Below are 19993 nucleotides of genomic sequence, written 5' to 3'. Positions count from 1 at the left end.
GTCTTTTTGTTTTTTCACAGTTTCCTGTATTGGGATATAGTAATTGTTACTTTGCTTTCCACTTTCACCCTGCTTCACCTCTAGCAGTGTTACTTAGTAGATTACTGGTTTATTATAAGAGGATATAACTCAGGAACAGCTCAATGGGAGAGAAGCATGGGACAAGGGATGGTGAAAGGGTAAGGAGCTTCCATGCCCTCTCCAGGTGTGCCACTCTCCCCACATTACCAAACGTTCACCAACTTTAGTTTTAATCTATCCTTTTTCTTAATAACAAAGGCCTGCAAAAACAGTTTTCTCTGTGTTCCACATGGTTTGGTGAAAATTGTTCTTCTTTTCACTGTTTTTTAAATTGTTCATTTTTCAATTTTATCTTTAATATAAGGGTGATCCAAGAGTGTGTTTCTTAATTTCCAAGAAAAGATTTTGCTGATCACCTTCTTTCTTCTTATCATTTCATATTTACTATTGTAGCCTTTTTTAAAAGTTAACACACTTTGTGACCAACTATATGATGTCCATGCACAAAAGTTTTATGGACATATGAAAAATAAAAAATATTTTTTATTCTGAAACACATTTTCTCCCATATTTTTACCTCTCTGGAATTGAGGTGCAATTATGGCTGTCAACCCATAGAAATAGTGATGCAATTGTGTAAAACGTTCAGTTCACACATTCTGCTAAGATCAAGAAGTCAAGAAAACACCAGCATCAAAGTGTCTTAGAGTAAAGGAAAACCATCACATTCTCTCCTTGAGTGATATAAGGTTCTTTTTCTATGCCCTTCATCTCTTTCTGTCTACTATATCTGATTCTGGCAGAGGTATATTGAAATCTCATTATAATTGTATTTTATCAAATTTAGTGAATTACTAATAATTTTGTTTATATATTTAGATAGCTGCTATGTAGTTTGATATCTACATATTTATGAGTGTTTTTTTGTAAAATTTTCCTATTATATCAATATTTTATATTTGCCCATCTTTTTATATTCTACCTTTCTTTACTGATTTAATCATGTCCCTATAGACAAGTTTTGTTTTCTAGCCTAGAGCATCAGTCTTTGTGCTTTAATGGAAGGATAAGATAGTCCATTCACATTTTATATAATGCCTGTAACTTATTTTTGTTGTTACTTATTTTATTTCATTATTTCCTCTTTTAACTTTTTCTTTTCTTTTCTTTCTTTTTTTTTGTATAAATTCATCTCACTTGTTCTTTCAAAGATTAGTTGTGTGTTTTCATCCCTTTCATTGCTCACATTATGCTCTCAAGATCAGAAATATATGAATGTGTATCTTTCTCCATACAGCTGCATTAGCCCAAATTTCTTCTTACATAAACTAGATGAGATCTCTGGAACATTTTTTTTTCTTTCTTCTTCCTTCCTTTATTCTCTGTCCTTCTCTACTGATAAGGCTTTCGGGAATAATGTTACTTTGTTCTTTTGCAGATTTCCTCAATCCTTAAAGTCTCACAAAGTCATTATTTAAAACTTACATTCCAAAACGGTCTATATTTATTGAGAGTCAGGGAAGATTCAGCCTACCTCCTTAGTGCCTTCTTGACCTTTGGGGGATCTAAAGAGTCTAGAAAAATCACATGGAGCAAATATCAGTCTTCCTAAGCAAGTTCATTAGATCAGCAGTCCCCAACCTTTTTGGCACCAGGGACTGCTTTCGTGGAAGACAATTTTTCCACAGATGGAGGGGGGATGGTTTCAGGATGATTTAAGCACATTATATTTATTGTGCACTTTATTTCTGTTACTATTACACTGTAATATATAATGAAATAACTATACAACTCACCATAATGCTGACAGGAGGCAGAGCTCGGGCAGTAATGTGAGCAGTGGGGAGCGGTTGTAAATACAGATGAAGCTTCACTAGCCCATCCGCCGCTGACCTCCTGCTGTGTGGACCCGTAATGGTCAGTGGCCCAGGGGTTGGGGACCCCTGCATTAGATCACTGAACATCACACTTTTCCTTGGGTTTTATGGCTTTTGTTCCTTTGTCTCAAGACACCAAATATCTTCTTCAATACCTTGCTCAAGACAGGGAATAAAGGTTTATAATATATCTAGCGAGAACCTCAAGCAATCACAAGTTCAGATAACAATTAACTGTTTGGAGCTTACAGTAGCCATTGGCTCAGATGAGGCAACTAGGTTGGAGTTGGGAAGGAAGAAGGAGAAAGCCCAGTGAAGGTCTCCAAATCCCCAGATTTTACAGTGGTTTGTTTTGAGAGACTTCATATTATGGAACCATCCTTGATGCCCCAGAATAATCCGTGTTTGATCATGATTGATCTTTCTTTTAATACAGTGTAGAATTAAATATGCTAATTTCATCTGTATTTATACCATTTTGTACTTATATTAATAATAATATTTTGTACTTAAATAATAATTTCATCTGTATTTATACCATTTTGTACTTATATTAATAATGTTTATTCTATTTTAATAATGTTTTGCATTTTTATTCATAAGTAAAAGTACAATTGCAGGGATTTTTTTCATGCAATCTTAATGATGTGTTGGTTATCTTTTGTTAACTCTATAAAATAAAATGATAAGCTTTCCAAATTTATATGATTTGAAATATTTTGAATAATAGAATGAATATCTTATAAAAACTCACTTAAAAAACGATCCAGTCTTGAAACTGGGGCCATTTGAAATTACAGATCTTTAACAATATTTCTGATTAATTTTTTTTGTCATTTTTGAGGCATTCTGTCCTTTGGGGTCAATTTTAGTCATTTATGCTTTACTGAAATGGTTTCCTAAAATTTCAAATTTGCATTTCCAAAGAGTTCGTTTTTTAAGCTGATGTGTGTTGAGTGATAATACGTGTCAGGCTCCATCTATGCAATGGACATATAATGAAAAACAGTGCAATGCTCCCATAAAGCTTTTATTTTAGTGAGTCTGGGGCAGAAGAAAGCAATCATGCCATTGTGTGATTGTGCAAGGGTGATATTTTTTCCATCACATACAGTTATATGACGGTTCTTTCCACAAATGTTTAATTATGTAAAATACATTGTATAGTTTCATTAATGACAAATATCAAGTTTTCTCTAATTGTGTTACACAAGGTAAAATATTACATTTTTACAAACTTACACTTGGATAACAGGAAAGGATAATGTATCTTTAGTAAATTATTAATTTTTATAAACCTTGATGATTGGTTTATGTTCTTAATCTATAAGCAGTAGACGCCAGTGAAAGGGTCACAGTGGTGACATTATTACAAGGATCTGAGGAATGCATATGTCGATGATGCATTATCTCCTAAATAATAAATAATTTCAAGTATTAACACTACTTTTGGGACTTCTACACTCCCAGTGCAAGGGGCCAGTGTTCAATCCCTGCTCAGGGAACTAGATCCCACATGCATGCCACAACTAAGAGTTCACATGCCACAACTAAGGAGCCCGCCTGCTGCAATTAAGGAGCCCACATGCTGCAACTAAGGGAGCCAGTGGGCTGCAACTAAGATCCGGTGCAACCAAATAAATTAATAAATAAAAATTAATTAAAAAACATTACTTTTTACAACCATATGTACCTGTTAAGTTTATTAATAAAATTTAAATTTATTTAAAAGAGAAAAAATTATTTGATCACCAGGTAAAGTGGTATCAAGACTTCAGAAGCCTCACAATCCTCTACCAAATCCCCATTAAAACAATGAAAAAAAAAAAAGGACAAGACCCTAAAAATTCTGTATTATCAGATGGGTGAGAATGAAGCATAGCTATAGATTGTCATACATAATGGCAAGTATATGATGACTCCCCCTTCAAAATGAGAAAATAAAGCTTGACTCAGATTTAAGGTAGAAATATACCCATACATAATGGATGGGTATAAATCTTTAAAATGTCTGTCAATGTATCATTAAAGTATTTTGCAATCCACAAAACTCTTATCTATGTCACATAGGTGTACATTTGTGATCTCACAAATCTTGAACTTAAATATAATTTTTGGAATGGAAACAGAATCAACTAATTTTATGCTCTTTGGAGAAGAACAGTGTATAGAAAAGGAAGACGATCTGCCTGGCCAAGATTAGAAGAAAATCAAAGATCTTGGAAATATTCACCCAAACACAGTAAAGAGCTCCATGACACAGAGATTATTCCTCCACATTCTGTGACAAATTTATTACCACTGTGAACTTTATATCTAATTCCACTTCCTTATTTTGAAAATTAGTAATGGACATTGTGTTTTAGGAAAGCTTAATGAAGATAAACCACATACGGTGACATTATTTTCAAATTTGCAGAATAAAAAAAAGATGCTATAAACATCCAGGCAAATTAATTGGGTTATCCTCCAATAATCAAATTTCAAAACAAATTACACCTTTGCAACTCTAAACACAGCAAAATAATAGCATAACACTAATAGAGCTTTCAAGAAAATATGTGACTCTAAAGTTCAAAACACTCGTGAAAGCAACTGGATACAGGACGGATGCGATAACCATTTACCTCTTCTTTCTTTTGAGTAGAATTCTCTATTTTTGCATCAGTACAGAGCCACCTGCAATAGACAATGTATCTACCAAACTTGTGACTAAGTAGAAGTCAATTGCATATAAGGAGAACTAGTATGTGTTAATTCCAGAACGTGACCTTAAAAGGAAGAGATGTGTATCTTTTCTGTCCTTTCTCAATTTCTTGTCTTTGCAATGCAGACATAATCTTTGGATTTTCACCAGCCATCTTGGATCATAAGTGGAAATTATGTTTGAGAATGACAGAGAAACAAGACGAAATAAACTGGGGTCTCTAATGATTTTGGTACCAGGTTTGAGTTCAACCTGGAAGTCAGTTTGCTGGAAGTCAGTTTATCTAAGAAATACATGAATTTTCACCACACTTAAGCCCTTGTTATTTTTGTTCTATGTTACATGCAGCTGAACTAATACTGAGATTGTAATAAAATTTTATTCTTAGCTATAAAAGTGTTTAGCATGAACAAATTGCACTACCATTAAAACTACTAGTTGCATTCTATGATACAAAAGCTGAAGTCTTTCTTCTATCATCCTGGTTTTATGTCTCTCCCACCCTGTCTCTTTCTATTCTTCACAGTATTTGGTTACATAGTAACTAATCAATGATAGGTTTATTGAATGAAGGAATGAACAAAGGGCATCTTGTACATAATGAGCTCAGAGAGACACATGCCTCCATTATGAATAAGGATTTGGATCATACAATTGAAATTAAAAAACTAAAATAAAATTGTATACTGAAATTAATATTTTATTAAAAGGAGTGTTAACTTGCAAAAATAAATTCTTATATCCCTTTTTTCCCTCTCATGAGATATGTGGATCTTGAAAACAAAAAATGAAATTAGAGAAATGACATCAAAGCATTGACTCTTTTATTCACAATACAGAACACCTGGAATCAATAAACTATCATGGCCACAGGAAATCAGGTTCTTGCCCACCAGGAAAAATCTAGAATTACAAGCAAATGTAATGCCCACAATCCAACGTAGCAAATGAGTCAAGTGAACAACAACAATGGTGGGACCAACTTGCCTTGGGACAGATAATACTCCATGCTACAGACAACTTTATGAGGTAGAAATTGTTGTGCCCATTGTACAGGTGAGAAAACTCAGGCATGGAATGTTTAAGTAACTTGACAAAGTACTAGAAGCAGTCTTCAAACATAGACTGCAGTTCTAGAAAGTACTCAGATTAAAAAGCCAATCTCAAAACGTTACATGCTGTGTGACTCCATTATATAACATTCTTGAAATGAGAAAGTTGTAGAATGGAAAGTAAATTAGTGGTTGTCATGGGTCAGGGATGAGGGGGCAGGGAGGGGTAGCAGGAGGGAGATGGGTGTCGTTGTAAAAGGGCAACAGGAGGGATCATTGTAGTGATGAAACTTGTACTGTATCTAGACGGCGGTGTTAAAGATGTGAACCTACACATATGATAAAGTTGCACAGAACTAAATAAATATGCAAACAAATGAGTACAAGTAAAACTGAAGAATCTGAATAAGATGTATTAGATTTTATGTTAATATCCTGGTTGTGATATTGTACAACAGTTCTGCAATATGTGACCATTGGAGGAAAATGGGTAAAGGGAACAGGGGATCTCTCTGGGTTATTTCTTCAAAAAACTTGTCAATCTACAATGATCTCAAAATAAAAACTTTAATTAAAAAAAATAGAGTAACATATCAAATTTAGTATTTATCTAAAAGGACATTGGGTATGCTGTAATGTAGTATGCAGAATTTGTTATTGTTTCAGTTTATCTAACAACTTTTATAAATTGTATTTTAAGGTGTTATACATGCTGTGAACTTCAACTAAAAAGTAAAAAAATAGTAAAAGTAAATGCATTTTAACTTTCCATAAAAAGAGTGTTCAGAAATTTAGAGAGAGAAACTCCTTCTTGCTGTTAGGTCAAGGGAGGCTATCTTTTTTAAAAAATTTCAGATCACAAGTGTAACATATACTAAAAAATGTAATGTTATAGGAAACAGCCAATGGAAGTCAACATTTAGACAGGAATTCACTATGGGTGAAATTTTTTAAAATAAAAAACTATGATAAAAACACCAAAATAAGTATTTTGGGAAATTAATGAAGTATAAACATGCATTAATAACTAAACTAAAATAGGGCAGGTATGAAGCACAGACTGTTAGATATAAAACAACTAGAACACTTGGAAATGAATAATGGAATCATTTCAAATTGCAATCTCAATTAATTGTATTACCTCTATAGTTGACACAGTTTAAGAGAGAATCAGTGGGTTGGAAGACCATACTTCATAGCAAAGAAGAAGAAACAGATTAATATAAAATAGTTAAGACTTGTGGAACATTGGATTAGCCACATTTCAGTGCAGAAAACAGAAATTCCCTTGTTTCTTTAAAAAAAAAAAGAAAGCTGGGAAGGCTAGAAGTCAGAGAACCATTTTTGGACTATTGACTTCAAAGCCACATCACTGAAGTCATGAGCTGGAGCTCAGGAAGCTACTGCTATACCACTATCTTTCACAACAGATTTTTATTCCCATGAAGTTTGTGACTAGACAAAGGAAAGTGGAAAATGGCCACCACAAACATTTACCTCTGTCCGCTCTTAGCTTTCTAGAAGTAGAAGCAGCAGGAATTTGGCCTATGCCTTCATTCTGACCTCCAAATACTGCTTTTACATGGTAGACGTCATTTGCCTCCAGACTCCCAGCTTCAGTGGAATCTGAGAAATACAGTTCTTAGTTTTCTGACCTGTTTTTAAAAATAACACTTTGAAAGAGGGTTAAGAGAGGAAATGTATGTTTCTAATATAGATTTAGGATCGGTTTCTTAAAATCCCTGCTGGAATTATAGATTGATGTGTGAAAAATTGACATCTTATAATTGTGTCTTCCAATTCATGAAAATGATATATCATTTGTTCAGACCTATAATTTCTCTCAGCAAAGTGTTATAGTGTTCTCTGTAGAGTTCTTTTATATGTTTTTTAAAATGTATTTCTAAATATTTCATGTTTTGGATGTTAATGGAAATGGGTTATTTTTAAATTTTCTTTTTCTAATTGTTCATTACTTGTACATAAAATTATAATTGTTTGTATATTAACATTGTATCCTGTGACCTTACTAAATTCATTTATTACTTCTAGTATTTTCTATATACATAATCATGTCATTTGCCAATAAAGACAACTTTACTTCTACCTTTCCAATTCATTGACTTTCATTTCTTTTTCTTGCCTTATGGCACTGGTTAAAACCTCCAGTAAAATACTGAATAGAAGTAGTAGCATAGATATCCACTTTTTGTTCCTTTTCTTAGGTAGGAAGCATTGAGTCTTTCACTGTTTAGTACAATGAAAGTTGTAAGTTTGTTAAAGATGCCCTTAATTAGATTAAGAAATTTCCCTTTTCTTCTTAGCTTGCTGAGAGATTTTATCATGAATTGGTGTTGCACTTTATCAAACCTCTCTTCTGCATCTATTGAAATGATCATATGTTTTTTTCTTTATTTTATTAATATGGTGAATTACACTGGTTGATTTTTGGATGCTAAATCAACCTCTTACTCCTGGGATAAACTCGATTTGATCATAATGCACCATATTCTTTTATATATTGTTGGGTTTGTTTTGCTAAAATTTTGTTAAGGATATTTGTGTCTATTTTCATGAGGGATATTGGTGCATAGTTCTCTTTTCTGATGTCTTTGGCCTCATAAAATGAGTTTGGGAGTGTTCTCTTTTCCTCTATTTTCTGATGGAATTTGTGTAGAATTGGTATAATTTCTTCCTTAAATGTTAGAATTTACCAGTGAAGCCATCTGGGCATAAGATTTTCTTTTTGGAAAGATTTTAAATGAAAACCCAGTTTCCTGAATTAATATAGGGCTATTCAAGTTTTGTATTCTTATTGGGTCAGACTTTATAATTTGCATCTTTCAACTAATTTGTACATTTCATCCAATTTCTTGTTGAATTTATTGGTATAAAGTTGAATTTATTGGTATTATTTTTCTTTTAATGACCAGGCTCTGTAGTGAGTGATGTATTCTATTACATTATGATACTGGTAATTTTTGTCTCCTTTTACTCTTTATCAGTCAAAATGGAATTTTATCAGTTATATTGATTTTTTTAAAGACCTAACTTTTGATTTCATTGTTTTTTTCCTATTATTTTTCTGCTTTCTATCTCAAAGATTTTTGCACTTATATTTATCATCTCCTTTTTTTTTGGACTTGATTTTCATGACCTTAACACTTTGGAAGTATACAGGCTAGCTATTTTGTAGAATGTCCCTCAAACTGTTTTTTTCTGATGCTTCCTTATAACTTGATCTAGAGTATATATTTTTAGCAGGAATACCACACCCAAATGACGCTGAGCTCTTCTCAAGGTGTTCTATCAGGATCAACTTCATGTTATTTGTCCCATTATTGGTAATGTTACTTTTGATCAGTTGATTAATGTAGTGTCAGTAAGGTTCAATCTAGGCATTTACCCACAACCACTGTACTGAAAGAATTTTGGACAAGGCCACCAATAGCGTCCATATTATAAACCTGAAAGTTGAATATTCATCTTCATCTTTCTTTCTTGGGTTCCCTGACACATGTTCTCCTATTGATGACTCCCAAGTATATCAAGCCTGGACACCTTCTCTGAGCTCCAGATTTGTATTTTTGACTATTTGTACAACATGTCCACTTTGATGTCTGAAAGGTATCTCAAACTTACCATGTCTAAAAACAAAAAACAAACTCCTGATCTTTTGTTTACAAAGTCTTCCCCTGCTCTGTATGTGGCAACCTCTTCCTTCTTGTTGCTCAGGCTAAAAATCTTGGTGTCATCCTTGACTCCTTTCTTTTTAACTGCACACCTAATGCTTTAGCAAATCCTGCTAAACTTAACTTCAAAATATGCAACTTCAAAAGATGCATTCCCGTCACTCATCTCTGGGTCCTTACCTCTCCACCCCAGAAACCCTCAGGATGCTTGGCTTGGAGACTTTGAGATTGTGAGCAACATCTGTCTTCTTTGTTGTTTGCTGAAATCTTCTCTCTTCCTGGTTCTGCTTCTACCTCCCTCCCCACAGATTAGTCTATGATGAAAGCTAGGATTTCAGAGAGAAAACAAAAAACAAGGAAGAGAGCTGTCTTTAAGCTTCTTTAAGTTTTCTGCTTCCATTTTGTCATGAGGTTCCCATGGCAAGGAAGACCAAAATTTGGCTAGCTGCTTGGAATTGGGAGAGGAAAAACTACAGGGAAAAAATTTTAACATTTTAGTAAATTAATTACCCTACCAGAGTAAAAGAACAATTACTCTTTTTAAAGAATGTATAGGAGACTTGAGATGGAAGTAGTGACAAGGGGAAGCAAGGAAAACACCACCACCACCTCTCAACACTGAAGCATCTGAAGCCTGAAAATGAACCAGCCACCACTGGAATGGGTTGCAAAGGAAGAACCAACTTTAGGGAAGATGCTGTTTTTAATTTAGGCAAGGGGGTGGAGGGAACACTCAAGGTGGGCGAGTGGAAAATGAGGCATTTCCACTTTGGGCATTAACCAAAAAACAGTCTCAGGGTGTGATAAGACAAAAACTACTAATGTTCAAGTGTTCCAAGAAATTTGATAGTAATTGTGTGTTAACTATTATAAAATGCAAATTTCTGTGGTGAGCAAGTATAATTTCTTACAACAAATAATTATCAGTCTCGAGAGTAAAGGCAATACAATCTTGGCAATTAAAGTATAATATTTAGGGGACTTCCCTGGTGATTAAGACTCCACGCTCCCAGTGCGGGGGGCCTAGGTTCAATCCCTGGTCAGGGAACCAGATCCCAAATGCTGCAACTAAGACCCTGCATGCCACAACTAAAGATCCCACACACGGCAATGAAGATCCCGCGTGCTACAACTAAGACCCAGAACAGCCAAATAAATATATTTTTTAAAATAAAGTATAATATTATAGGAGAGCTTACCTTGGGAAAATATAAAACTATTCAACTTCATGATAACAGGATACAAATAATAAGTCCTACAAGAAAATCCCACTACCCCTAACATACCTGTTCCTATTATTATTTTCTTCAAGGTAACTGGTTGTTAGATATTTTTTCAGCTTTTACCCTTATCTAAGTAATAAGATACAAGGCTAACTCAATGTATTTTATTGTCAAAGTTCAATGTTTTCCAATGTCTAAAATTCTTGCTACCATAAACTTGTGGCCATTGATTCCAACTTTTAATGTAATCACAGCAGAATAAACTATTTGGAATTTATAATTTTACTTTTATACTAAACACATGACATACCATAGTCCTCTCTCCAAGCCTTTCCTACTTTGAGCTTGCTGCACTATTTTCAGTCCCCAATCCTGCCATGTGAATCTCATCTACTTGTCCTTTCTCAATTTTCATCCTGTCCTGAATGGCTCTCAGCCCACCACTCATCCACTTAGCAAAGACAACTTAGGCACTCCGCATATTCTGTACAAGTGTAACACTTATAACTCTACATTCTTTCTCTCAATAAGTGTTATCGTTTTAGTCTTATAAGCAACGTGTGGGTAGATACTGTGTGGTAGTCATTTGGTAGCTTCACCACCTAGCACTATAACCTGCACATAGTGGGCTCTCATGTGTTTTTTTTTGCGGTACGCGGGCCTCTCACTGTTGTGGCCTCTCACGTTGTGGAGCACAGGCTCCGGACGCACAGGCTCAGCGGCCATGGCTCACGGGCCCAGCCGCTCCGTGGCATGTGGGATCTTGCGGGACCGGGGCACAAACCCGTGTCCCCTGCATCGGCAGGCGGACTCTCAACCACTGCGCCACCAGGGAAGCCCATCATGTATTTTTATGAGTAATTGAATCAGTGTTATCCTTGCTACTACCCCAGGAAGCAGCAGATTGTCACAGAGTAAGCAGAGTAGGTCCTCCTATTTAACAAACAAATGAATTAATAGATGGATGTGAGCCTATTTGCAGAACTCTTAAGGAAGTTAAAAGACTTTCCTAAAATTAGAAACCATTAGGAAATTACCATTAATCTTGTTAGTTGTGATGATAGTGGTTAGGTAGGAAAAAAAAGTCTTTATTGTTAGAAATGCATATTTAAGTATTTATAGTGAAATGCCATGATGCTAATGGAATTTATTTTAAAATACTTTAACAACAAAGAAGATGAAGCAATATGACAAAATAAATATTGTTAAATTTAGTTATGTATATATTCTAGTCTATTCCAACACTTAACATGTAATTGACAAGATGACAAGAACATATTAAGAATCTGGAAATTGATGTGATTGCCAGTTAGGTAAATCAATAACAAGTGATACATAAAAGTAACTGAAAATGATTCACCCTAGGATAACCAAAGAGCGGCATTCTAAACTACTTATGAAAGGCAGGAAGGGACTCTCTTATTTATAACTAAATTATTTACATTTAAGAAAATAAATGTCAAATACCACCTGAGACAAAAGTGTGATCAATTATTTCTATTTAGGGAAAACAAATTTTTCTTTACGTATCTTCTTGAACTTTTTTGGTATACATGTAAAATATAAATAAATATAAATTAAGCTTAATATTACAAAAGAATAAGATTTACAATTTGAATACGAACATCTCACTTTAGAAATACAGAATCTTTTCTTATATTAATATTATAATATCTCTGGAGACCTTTAAAGGCATTACGTCAATAAAGACACCTTGCACCCTTACCCAGGGCTGGTTTTTTTTTTTTTTTACATTATCTTAAGAACAAAATTATAGCTGATCTATCTGACAAATAAGGAGCTAATTCACTATCTGTACTTGTATGACAAAGGAAGAATTATTCCTTCATTCTGTATTCCTCCTTTGTCACCAAATAACCCAAGAAACTCAACACTCTTGGGTCATTGGCATGTTTTTCCTTTAAAAAATTTTGCCAACTGATTCATACTCATTTTAATGGAATAAGAAAAGATGAAAATGCCTTTTAGTCAGGAAGGATTATTTTACAATGTTTCATCAGTCTTTGGCAATTTTTCTTAGAAGAGAGTGGTTTATTTGGTTTCAATATCCAATTAATGTTTTTAATTTGTTGTGTCCTTTGTAAGTAAAAATAACATTACATATTTGTTGAAAAAAATTTCACTTTTTTTCCTTTTCTTCCTGTTCACATTCTAAGTATCAACACATCTCTCCACTTTCCCACACTTTTATGAAAGTCATCACTCTCAATCTTGTGAGTTCTTCTATTTTCAAGAGTCTTAAGAGTGCTGAGAATGTGATTCCAGGACAGATTCGTTTTTCCTTGCTTCGTGGACATTCTTATGCATCTTAAAGACAAGATAACAGGCAAAACGAAGGACACTACCACATATACTGTGTTCACTCCACCAGAAAGTTCTACAAAATTAGAAATATTCTGTGTACTCATGTGCACTTTCTTCTCAACTCTTCTTTGGCTCAGTTAGCCAGTAGTTACTAGCATCATAAGCAAAACTGTCAATGTCATACATATATGTCCTGAAAGTTAAAAAAAAAGTTTAAATCAAAATAATTTTATTTACTGGTGATAAACATTATTTTTTTAGTTACTATGTGATAAACCATGAAAAAGAATTAGTTGGTTAATTTGGGGTGCAAAACAAATGCAAAATTCGTAAGTTATAGTATGGACAGCCTCAGCCAGCATAGTTTAGAGTTCGGTAGCTATAGCAATACCAACTAAAACATGACACTTGAGTTTTTAGTTTCTTGAGATTAAGTGGCCAAGCTGGATTCAACTAAGATTCTTTCAGATTAAAAGTCAGTGAAAACTCCCTGGAACAGAAGAAAGTTTAATCAAAAGAAGACACCTAGAAGATTTCACAGGTACATACACATTAAGTTAGTTTTGCGTGATAATTTTGCCTAACAACATAAAATAGATAAGATCTGTAAACTTGACTTAGAAAAGACACGTTAAAATAGATTTAATATTTCTTAAACACTGGAAACTTTAAAAGTCACCAAGCAAGACGGAGGAGCAAATACAACATGGGCCAATCATCTCATGATGCAAGTAGTCACAATGAAGGCATTCCTATTTGTAAGCCCTAATGTATCAACCTTTTGTTTTTTCCAGATATTTGTAGCATTGTGAGCATCTAGTCACTTCAATAAACTGAGTATAAAGCACAGAATGAGATAATGAGTATACTGCTGAAGAGTGGAAGACTGAAGACACGTCATATTAATGAAAGATTTAATGTGTTAGTCACTCGTTCAACAAAGAAAAACAATTCTGTCAATAACAGAGGTTTAAACCTCTATTGTCCTTTAATAGTCACAGATAGATATCAAGTTAATTGTGTTAATGGACATTTTCCAAGATACAGAAGTTGATTTTATTGAACCATATACCTGTTGTAAATTAATAGAAGGTCTTACTTTCGTAGCATCACCAGTCACAAATTATGAAACAACATTAAGTGCTTTGCTGTTCTCATGTGTGTAGTAAGAGCTGAATAGTAGAGAAGGAAAATACTGATTGAACTATAAAAGTTTAAGTTCACTCAAAAAGTAGTATCAGCATTTGCTTACAATCACATCCTTTTCATAAACTAAAATTTATCATATATATCCAACACTTCTAAAAGATGTAAGTAAATCCTTTGATAGGCAAACACAAAGGATCACCAGGTGAAGGTACATTACACCATCACATGCATTAACTCTTTCTCCTGTCTCATTAAGATCAAATTTTAATTAAATCAGTATGAAATTGAGAGAATAACCAGGAATGTATAAAGTTAGCTCTTACCCTCAACATCTTATACTTCCAAAATAAGGCAAGTGGAGTGTTTTTAAGTGCACATTAAAAAAGGCAAATTCTTTCTTAGAGGTTTGCATGAATTTCCTCTGATTCAGAAATAGAAGAATTAGGTTTACTGCAAAATCCCAATAAAATATAAAACAAATATTCCTTCCTTCTACATTTCAGCACTTTTCATTCTATTAAAAATATGATGGTCTATTATTTTACCAAAGTATCTAAAAAAGTAATGATAGCCAAGAGACAGCCAAGAGGGAGACAACTCATCACATTCCACCCTTCTCATCTACCAAGCCCCAGAGCAATGGTTTTAGAAGTAAATTAATAATGCTCCAATTCAAAAGGAGAACTGGACCAAATGTAAGGAAGTAGAGAAGATTGGTGGTTTATTCTTTCTTCCAGAGCAGTTTTGCTGAGACTTCTGTACCAACTTAATACCTCACACCATCCAAAGAATTGAAATAGGCAATTCAGTAACAGCATTAAAATATAGTTGTTCTTAATTAAGTAATGAAAAAATAGGTATTTGGGCACTTCAGAAAGAATTCAAGTTTATATGAACTCCACAATTAGTTTTCTGAACAACAAAATCTACAAAACAGAAGACAGTCAATTTAAATAATACTCTGTCTACAGGATACATCAGAGCCAACCATGACTTTATACTTAACACATGTAAATTCAATGCAGGTCAGATGTTTCAAATACTGATCTTTTTTTCTGTGTGTTGTTGTTTTATCACCTGAGTGCTTACCATGTGACAAGTAAGGTTCTAACCTCTTTACAGATGGCAATTCATTTGATCCCATGAAATAGATACTACAATCCCCTGAAGTAGGTACTATATTTCCCCCATTTTTGCAAACGAGAAAATTGAGGCATAGAGAGGTTAAGCTGCTCACAGCCACATGGCATTTAAATAGTAGACCTGGAATTGGAACCAAGCAGTCAGGTTCCAGAGCCTGCCCTCTTAACCACTGGGCTGATTTTGGCTAGACTGGCATCTGTTAATAAATGCAATCTATTAATAGGCCTAGTCACAGGCAATTTAACAATACGTTAGAGTTTCTCTTTCTAAATTTTTTTGCTTCTGTACACGCACAGATACTCTCATAAATTGTACTGAGTAGAGAAAAAGGTGAGTTGATTAATAGATTGCAATGAGACTTCGGCTTTCAAATCACTCAATGTCCTCGTATATACTGAGAAATCTAAAAATGTTTTAAGACACAGAGTCTGTTCATCCAGGATAGTAATCATAGACAAAAGGAATAAAGAGACAGCATATCAAAAAACGCAATTAAGCTAAGAAAGTTATCTACTGGCATAGTGTCAAGTTTTACTGGAAAGAAGCTAAGAAAAATTTTTACAAATCATCAGAATTTCTGCTCACCCTGATTTTCCACTGCCCCAGAAAATTTTGACTAGAATTATGGTACCAATTATTAGAGTACCAGCAACACATCCTTGAGGGGGAAAGAATTTGATAAGACAGTTAATATAGAAACATGAACAATGATATATACAGTAGTTCACAGTGACAAACGTATTAATTATGAGGCAAGTTAAAACATAGGAGACATGAATTATATTTTGCTTGCTTGCTTATGTCACAACTCTGACAGTAAATACTGCATGTTATTTATCCTGTTTTCTTTCAAGGAAAGATGAAATATTTAGAATGAATTATCACAATGCTTAAATAAAATTTGACAGGTTTGAGAGGATTCTAAAGTGTTTCAACCCCACCATGCTTAATTTTAAATGATTTGATCACTGATTTAAATATGATGACTGTATTATATAATTTCAGCACTAGAAGGCATCTTAGAGTTCACGCTCATTTTGTAGATAATTAAATTGAGTCTCAGAAAGGTGACGCGTCCATATGTGGTTAATGGGAAGGCCATTTACTTAGTTCATAAAGGTAACAGAGATGTAGGTATTTTCCCATCATAGGAAAGGTATCATCATCTCAGCACCGAGAGTAAAACATACTTTGCCTATAGAAACGCTTTTCAGTGTTTAGTCTGTTGCAGATAAAATTTCTTTTAGGAAAACTAATATTTACTTTCAAGATTCAATGCACTATTTTGAGTTGAGCAACAGAAAATAATTGGTTAAATAAGTTGAATAACAGCAAAAAACTTTTATACCTTGACTTTTACACATAAACTTTCTTCTTAAAACCACCTATTGCCCTTTCCTCTCACCACCTTGGGTCTCCCTTTACCTCCCCACTCCACCCTCCAAATCCTTGAACTCTACTCTTTTGATCTGTACTACAAAGAAAATTATAGATGACACTAGAAAAGCAACTGAAGGTAATATGACTAACAAGTGTATCTGGTTCCAAATCAGCAAAATACTACAGATGTCGCATAACTGAACGGCCATGTCGATACATAATTTTAAAAATAGCTGTTTCCACCACAGGTTTTATACTATTTTACCCAATCAATTTCTTTAATTGATCCCTTAGCACCATAGCATTAGTTTGAAAAGACTGTACTCATAAAATAAATCATGGCTCCTCAAAAATTTGGGGTTTCTTTTCCTTTCACCACTTCCCATTAATCCTACCATTTTCAAATGATGCAGAAAGATCTCATTTTCAGTTTGAATGATAAATGAAAATAGAAAATTTTAAAGCAATCCAGAATGTCTGGATGACATAACTTAGGAATATTCTTAGAACACTGATCAGCACATATAAGTGATTCAGGAAGAAAGTGTGTGGAGGTTGATGCTTTAACAGAAAACCAGTGCAAACTACAGAAATTGAGAAATATAATTCTAAATAAATGATTCCTCAATAATTAATAATTAATGAGAGTATTATTTTGCAAATTAGAAACAAAGGAAACTTTAAAGTATAAAGGCAATGATCTTAATATTCACCCAAAGGGGAATCAGTGTTAATTTAAGATTGACACAGCTTGAGCTACATGAAACTATAAAATTATAAATGAAACTATGATTACGATTCCAATGTTCTTAATTATTCATTGAAGAGATCATAGGTAGGAAAACTACATAATTTTAGAAAATGTAAAAGGAGTAGTTTAGTAATGTTCCCCATTATGTAGAATTATATTTACCTAGTACTTAAAACACTGCAAGGCAATTTGTCACCTATTATCTCCAATAATTGGCATGGTACTTGTAAATAGTAAAGAGTGCTCAGTAAATATTTATTAAATTGCATTGCATGATATTCTTTTCACAGATGAGAACACTGAGACTGAAAATGAATAAGACAAACAGTTTATCACCAGAGAAAACCTATTTCTAACCCCTGGTTCAGGGCATGATTTTAACTGTTCACAATATTCTCAATAAAAATACCTGAGATTACTCAAACAAAATTTGTATTAGATGGGTATTACATTAATATATAGAGTATCATCTCCATTCCCAAACAACCCAAGTCAGAACCTAACTACAAGATCTGGAATTATCAAATGAGGCTTGTCTCCTTTTCTGAAGAAATGTGGATTCATCCAGTCATTTCGAAAGGTCTCACTTATACATCTCATAAAGTGGAAATGCAGTCTATATACTATGAAAAACTAAGAAAGCTATGAATAGGTTTTGTTCTTCCTTATAATCCTATTTAACATAAAGATATAAGTCAATAAGCATGTGATATTTAAAAGAAAAAGTATTTTAGATATTTCACTGAGCATTCTCTAATTTTTTCTTTAATATTCCTCCAATTGACCTATTAATTCCCACAAGGGATTTATGAATGCCACAATATAGAATTTCAGCAATGGAGGGAAAAAAAGCAATACTTGTAAAGAATCAGGACTATCTTAATTGTCAAATTTGAGTTCTGCAGCTCTAGGAGAAGAATTTTTCTATCCTTTCAAGTATTAGTGCTGAAGAAGCTAGTCATCTGCGTCTATTTAAGAGCCTAATAGCTGTGTGACCTTGAGCAAGTTAAGAATCTTGCAAAGCCACAGTTCTCTCGGCTAAAAAGTGGAACATAGCTACATTATAGGATTGTCGTGAGAAGTAAATGAAATAATACATAGGCATATTTCAGTACAGTCCTCGTCACACACCAAACACACAAATATTGCTCTAATAAAGGACTGTTCTTATTCTTTGCTGTGGCCAGAGAGAATGATAAAATTATCAGAAATCCATCTTAGGAAAATAGTGATAAAATAAAAATGAATTCTTAAAGCTAGGATTTATTCAATTTTTAGCACTATGCTAGTAGTTTTCACATCCGTTATCTCATTAAGCTTCCAAGACTTTAAATAGGAATCATTATCACCATCTCATAAATGAGAAAATTGGGAGTCAGAGAGATTAAGTAAATCACTTGGGTTGAATTATTACTAAATGGAAAAAAAAAATCCAAAAGAGGATTGAAACCAAGGTCTGACTGACTCCAAAGCACAAGTCTTCCTTCTATATGACACTGTTGACAAAAACAAAAACAAAAACCCCACAAATACATAGAGCATGTATTCTCAATGGGGTTGGTATCATCCCTAGAGGGGAAAAAAAAAATCTCACTTTTTTATGTATAAAGTACAAATGTGCATACAGTACATAAATAGATTTATATTACATCTGTAGTATTACTATTTCATAGGGATGATTAAGAAAAAATGCCTTAAAAGCTCCTTGAGGGGGAGAGGGTAATAATGAAAAAAAAATTTTTTGAAAAACACTGATACAGAGCCAGCAGAGAATAGCTTTAAAAATCAAAATGCAGGCTTCACTTACATAGCAGATTAGAAAGTTCTGGGAAGAGCCGTCAGTCTCTACTTCTTAGCAGAATTAAATAGGAAAAATATTAAATACTTGCAAAGTTCTAATATCATTTGTATCATTCATGTGCACTGCAGTGTAATCAATAAAAGCAATTTCCTTGCTATAGAGTTTATCTTTAAAATGAGAAAAGTGACCTCATTCACAGAATACATTTAAGAAGTAAAAATATCAATAATTTTCAGGTTTATGTTTTACAAGTATAGGATTCTAAAGAAAACTATTGTCATATGTCTGATAGAAGAGGGAAGGAGTTCCTCTTTATTTTTGAGCACATGTTGGAATTAAAACTAACCCTAAGGGAAGGTTTCTGGGAAAACACACAGTATACACTTAAAGAATTTCAGAGAAAATAATAAGCACCTCAAACCTTCATTGAATGCCACTGAGCTGTAAGAAAAAGCTCACCTATTAAATTTTTAAGCTCATCTATTAAAAATGTCATCAAATCATTAAATCATGAGATTTTCAATTAGAATACATTTATTTTTATTTAAAATATAGAATGAGCAAAGTGAATTCTAACTGTTGTAATCTTTCAACATAAATCTTTTAGCTTAAAAGAGGTTCATTTAAAATATAAAAACTATAATAAATTACAATGAAAATAATAAAACAAGTACCTGCTTTCAGTTTTATAGTCCCTTGGCTAATTCATGCATGCATAAGATAGGAGACTTCAGCTTATTAACACATAAATCAAAAAATTCATTTTTTAATGTTTTCCATTAGACATTACTTATCAATATATGCCTATTTAGCTGTATTGCTTCTTAACAAACATTTATTTTACCATCTTCTTTAGGAGTTTATTAATCTTC

At 33.4% G+C, this 19993-nt stretch overlaps 1 protein-coding gene across 16 annotated transcripts in view; it reads right to left on the bottom strand.

Annotated features, from left to right (window-relative positions):
- Positions 1–5412: 5412 nt before the first annotated feature.
- The window catches only part of CD55 (CD55 molecule (Cromer blood group)), a 32762-nt gene continuing 18181 nt past the window's right edge, over positions 5413–19993 (bottom strand). For 2 of the 16 annotated variants that reach the window (XM_022593536.2, XM_022593535.2), the window contains exons 9-10: positions 15775–15847; positions 5413–13090 (exon numbers count right to left, since the gene is read on the bottom strand). In XM_022593536.2, the coding sequence (XP_022449244.2) occupies positions 13015–13090; positions 15775–15847 (149 nt within the window). In that variant the 3' untranslated portion in view covers positions 5413–13014. Of the gene's footprint in view, positions 19169–19993 lie in introns of all 16 variants that reach the window. The other 14 variants (XM_089908968.1, XM_089908955.1, XM_089908996.1 and 11 more) reach the window with 11 other exon arrangements.

Source organism: Delphinapterus leucas, chromosome 1 (assembly GCF_059928025.1).
Source record: "Delphinapterus leucas isolate spDelLeu-1000000601 "Yukka" chromosome 1, BTC_Dleu_Yukka2, whole genome shotgun sequence".
Taxonomy (NCBI): domain Eukaryota; kingdom Metazoa; phylum Chordata; class Mammalia; order Artiodactyla; family Monodontidae; genus Delphinapterus; species Delphinapterus leucas.
Note: the sequence above shows the minus strand (reverse complement) of the source record. Positions and strands in the feature narration are given on the sequence as shown.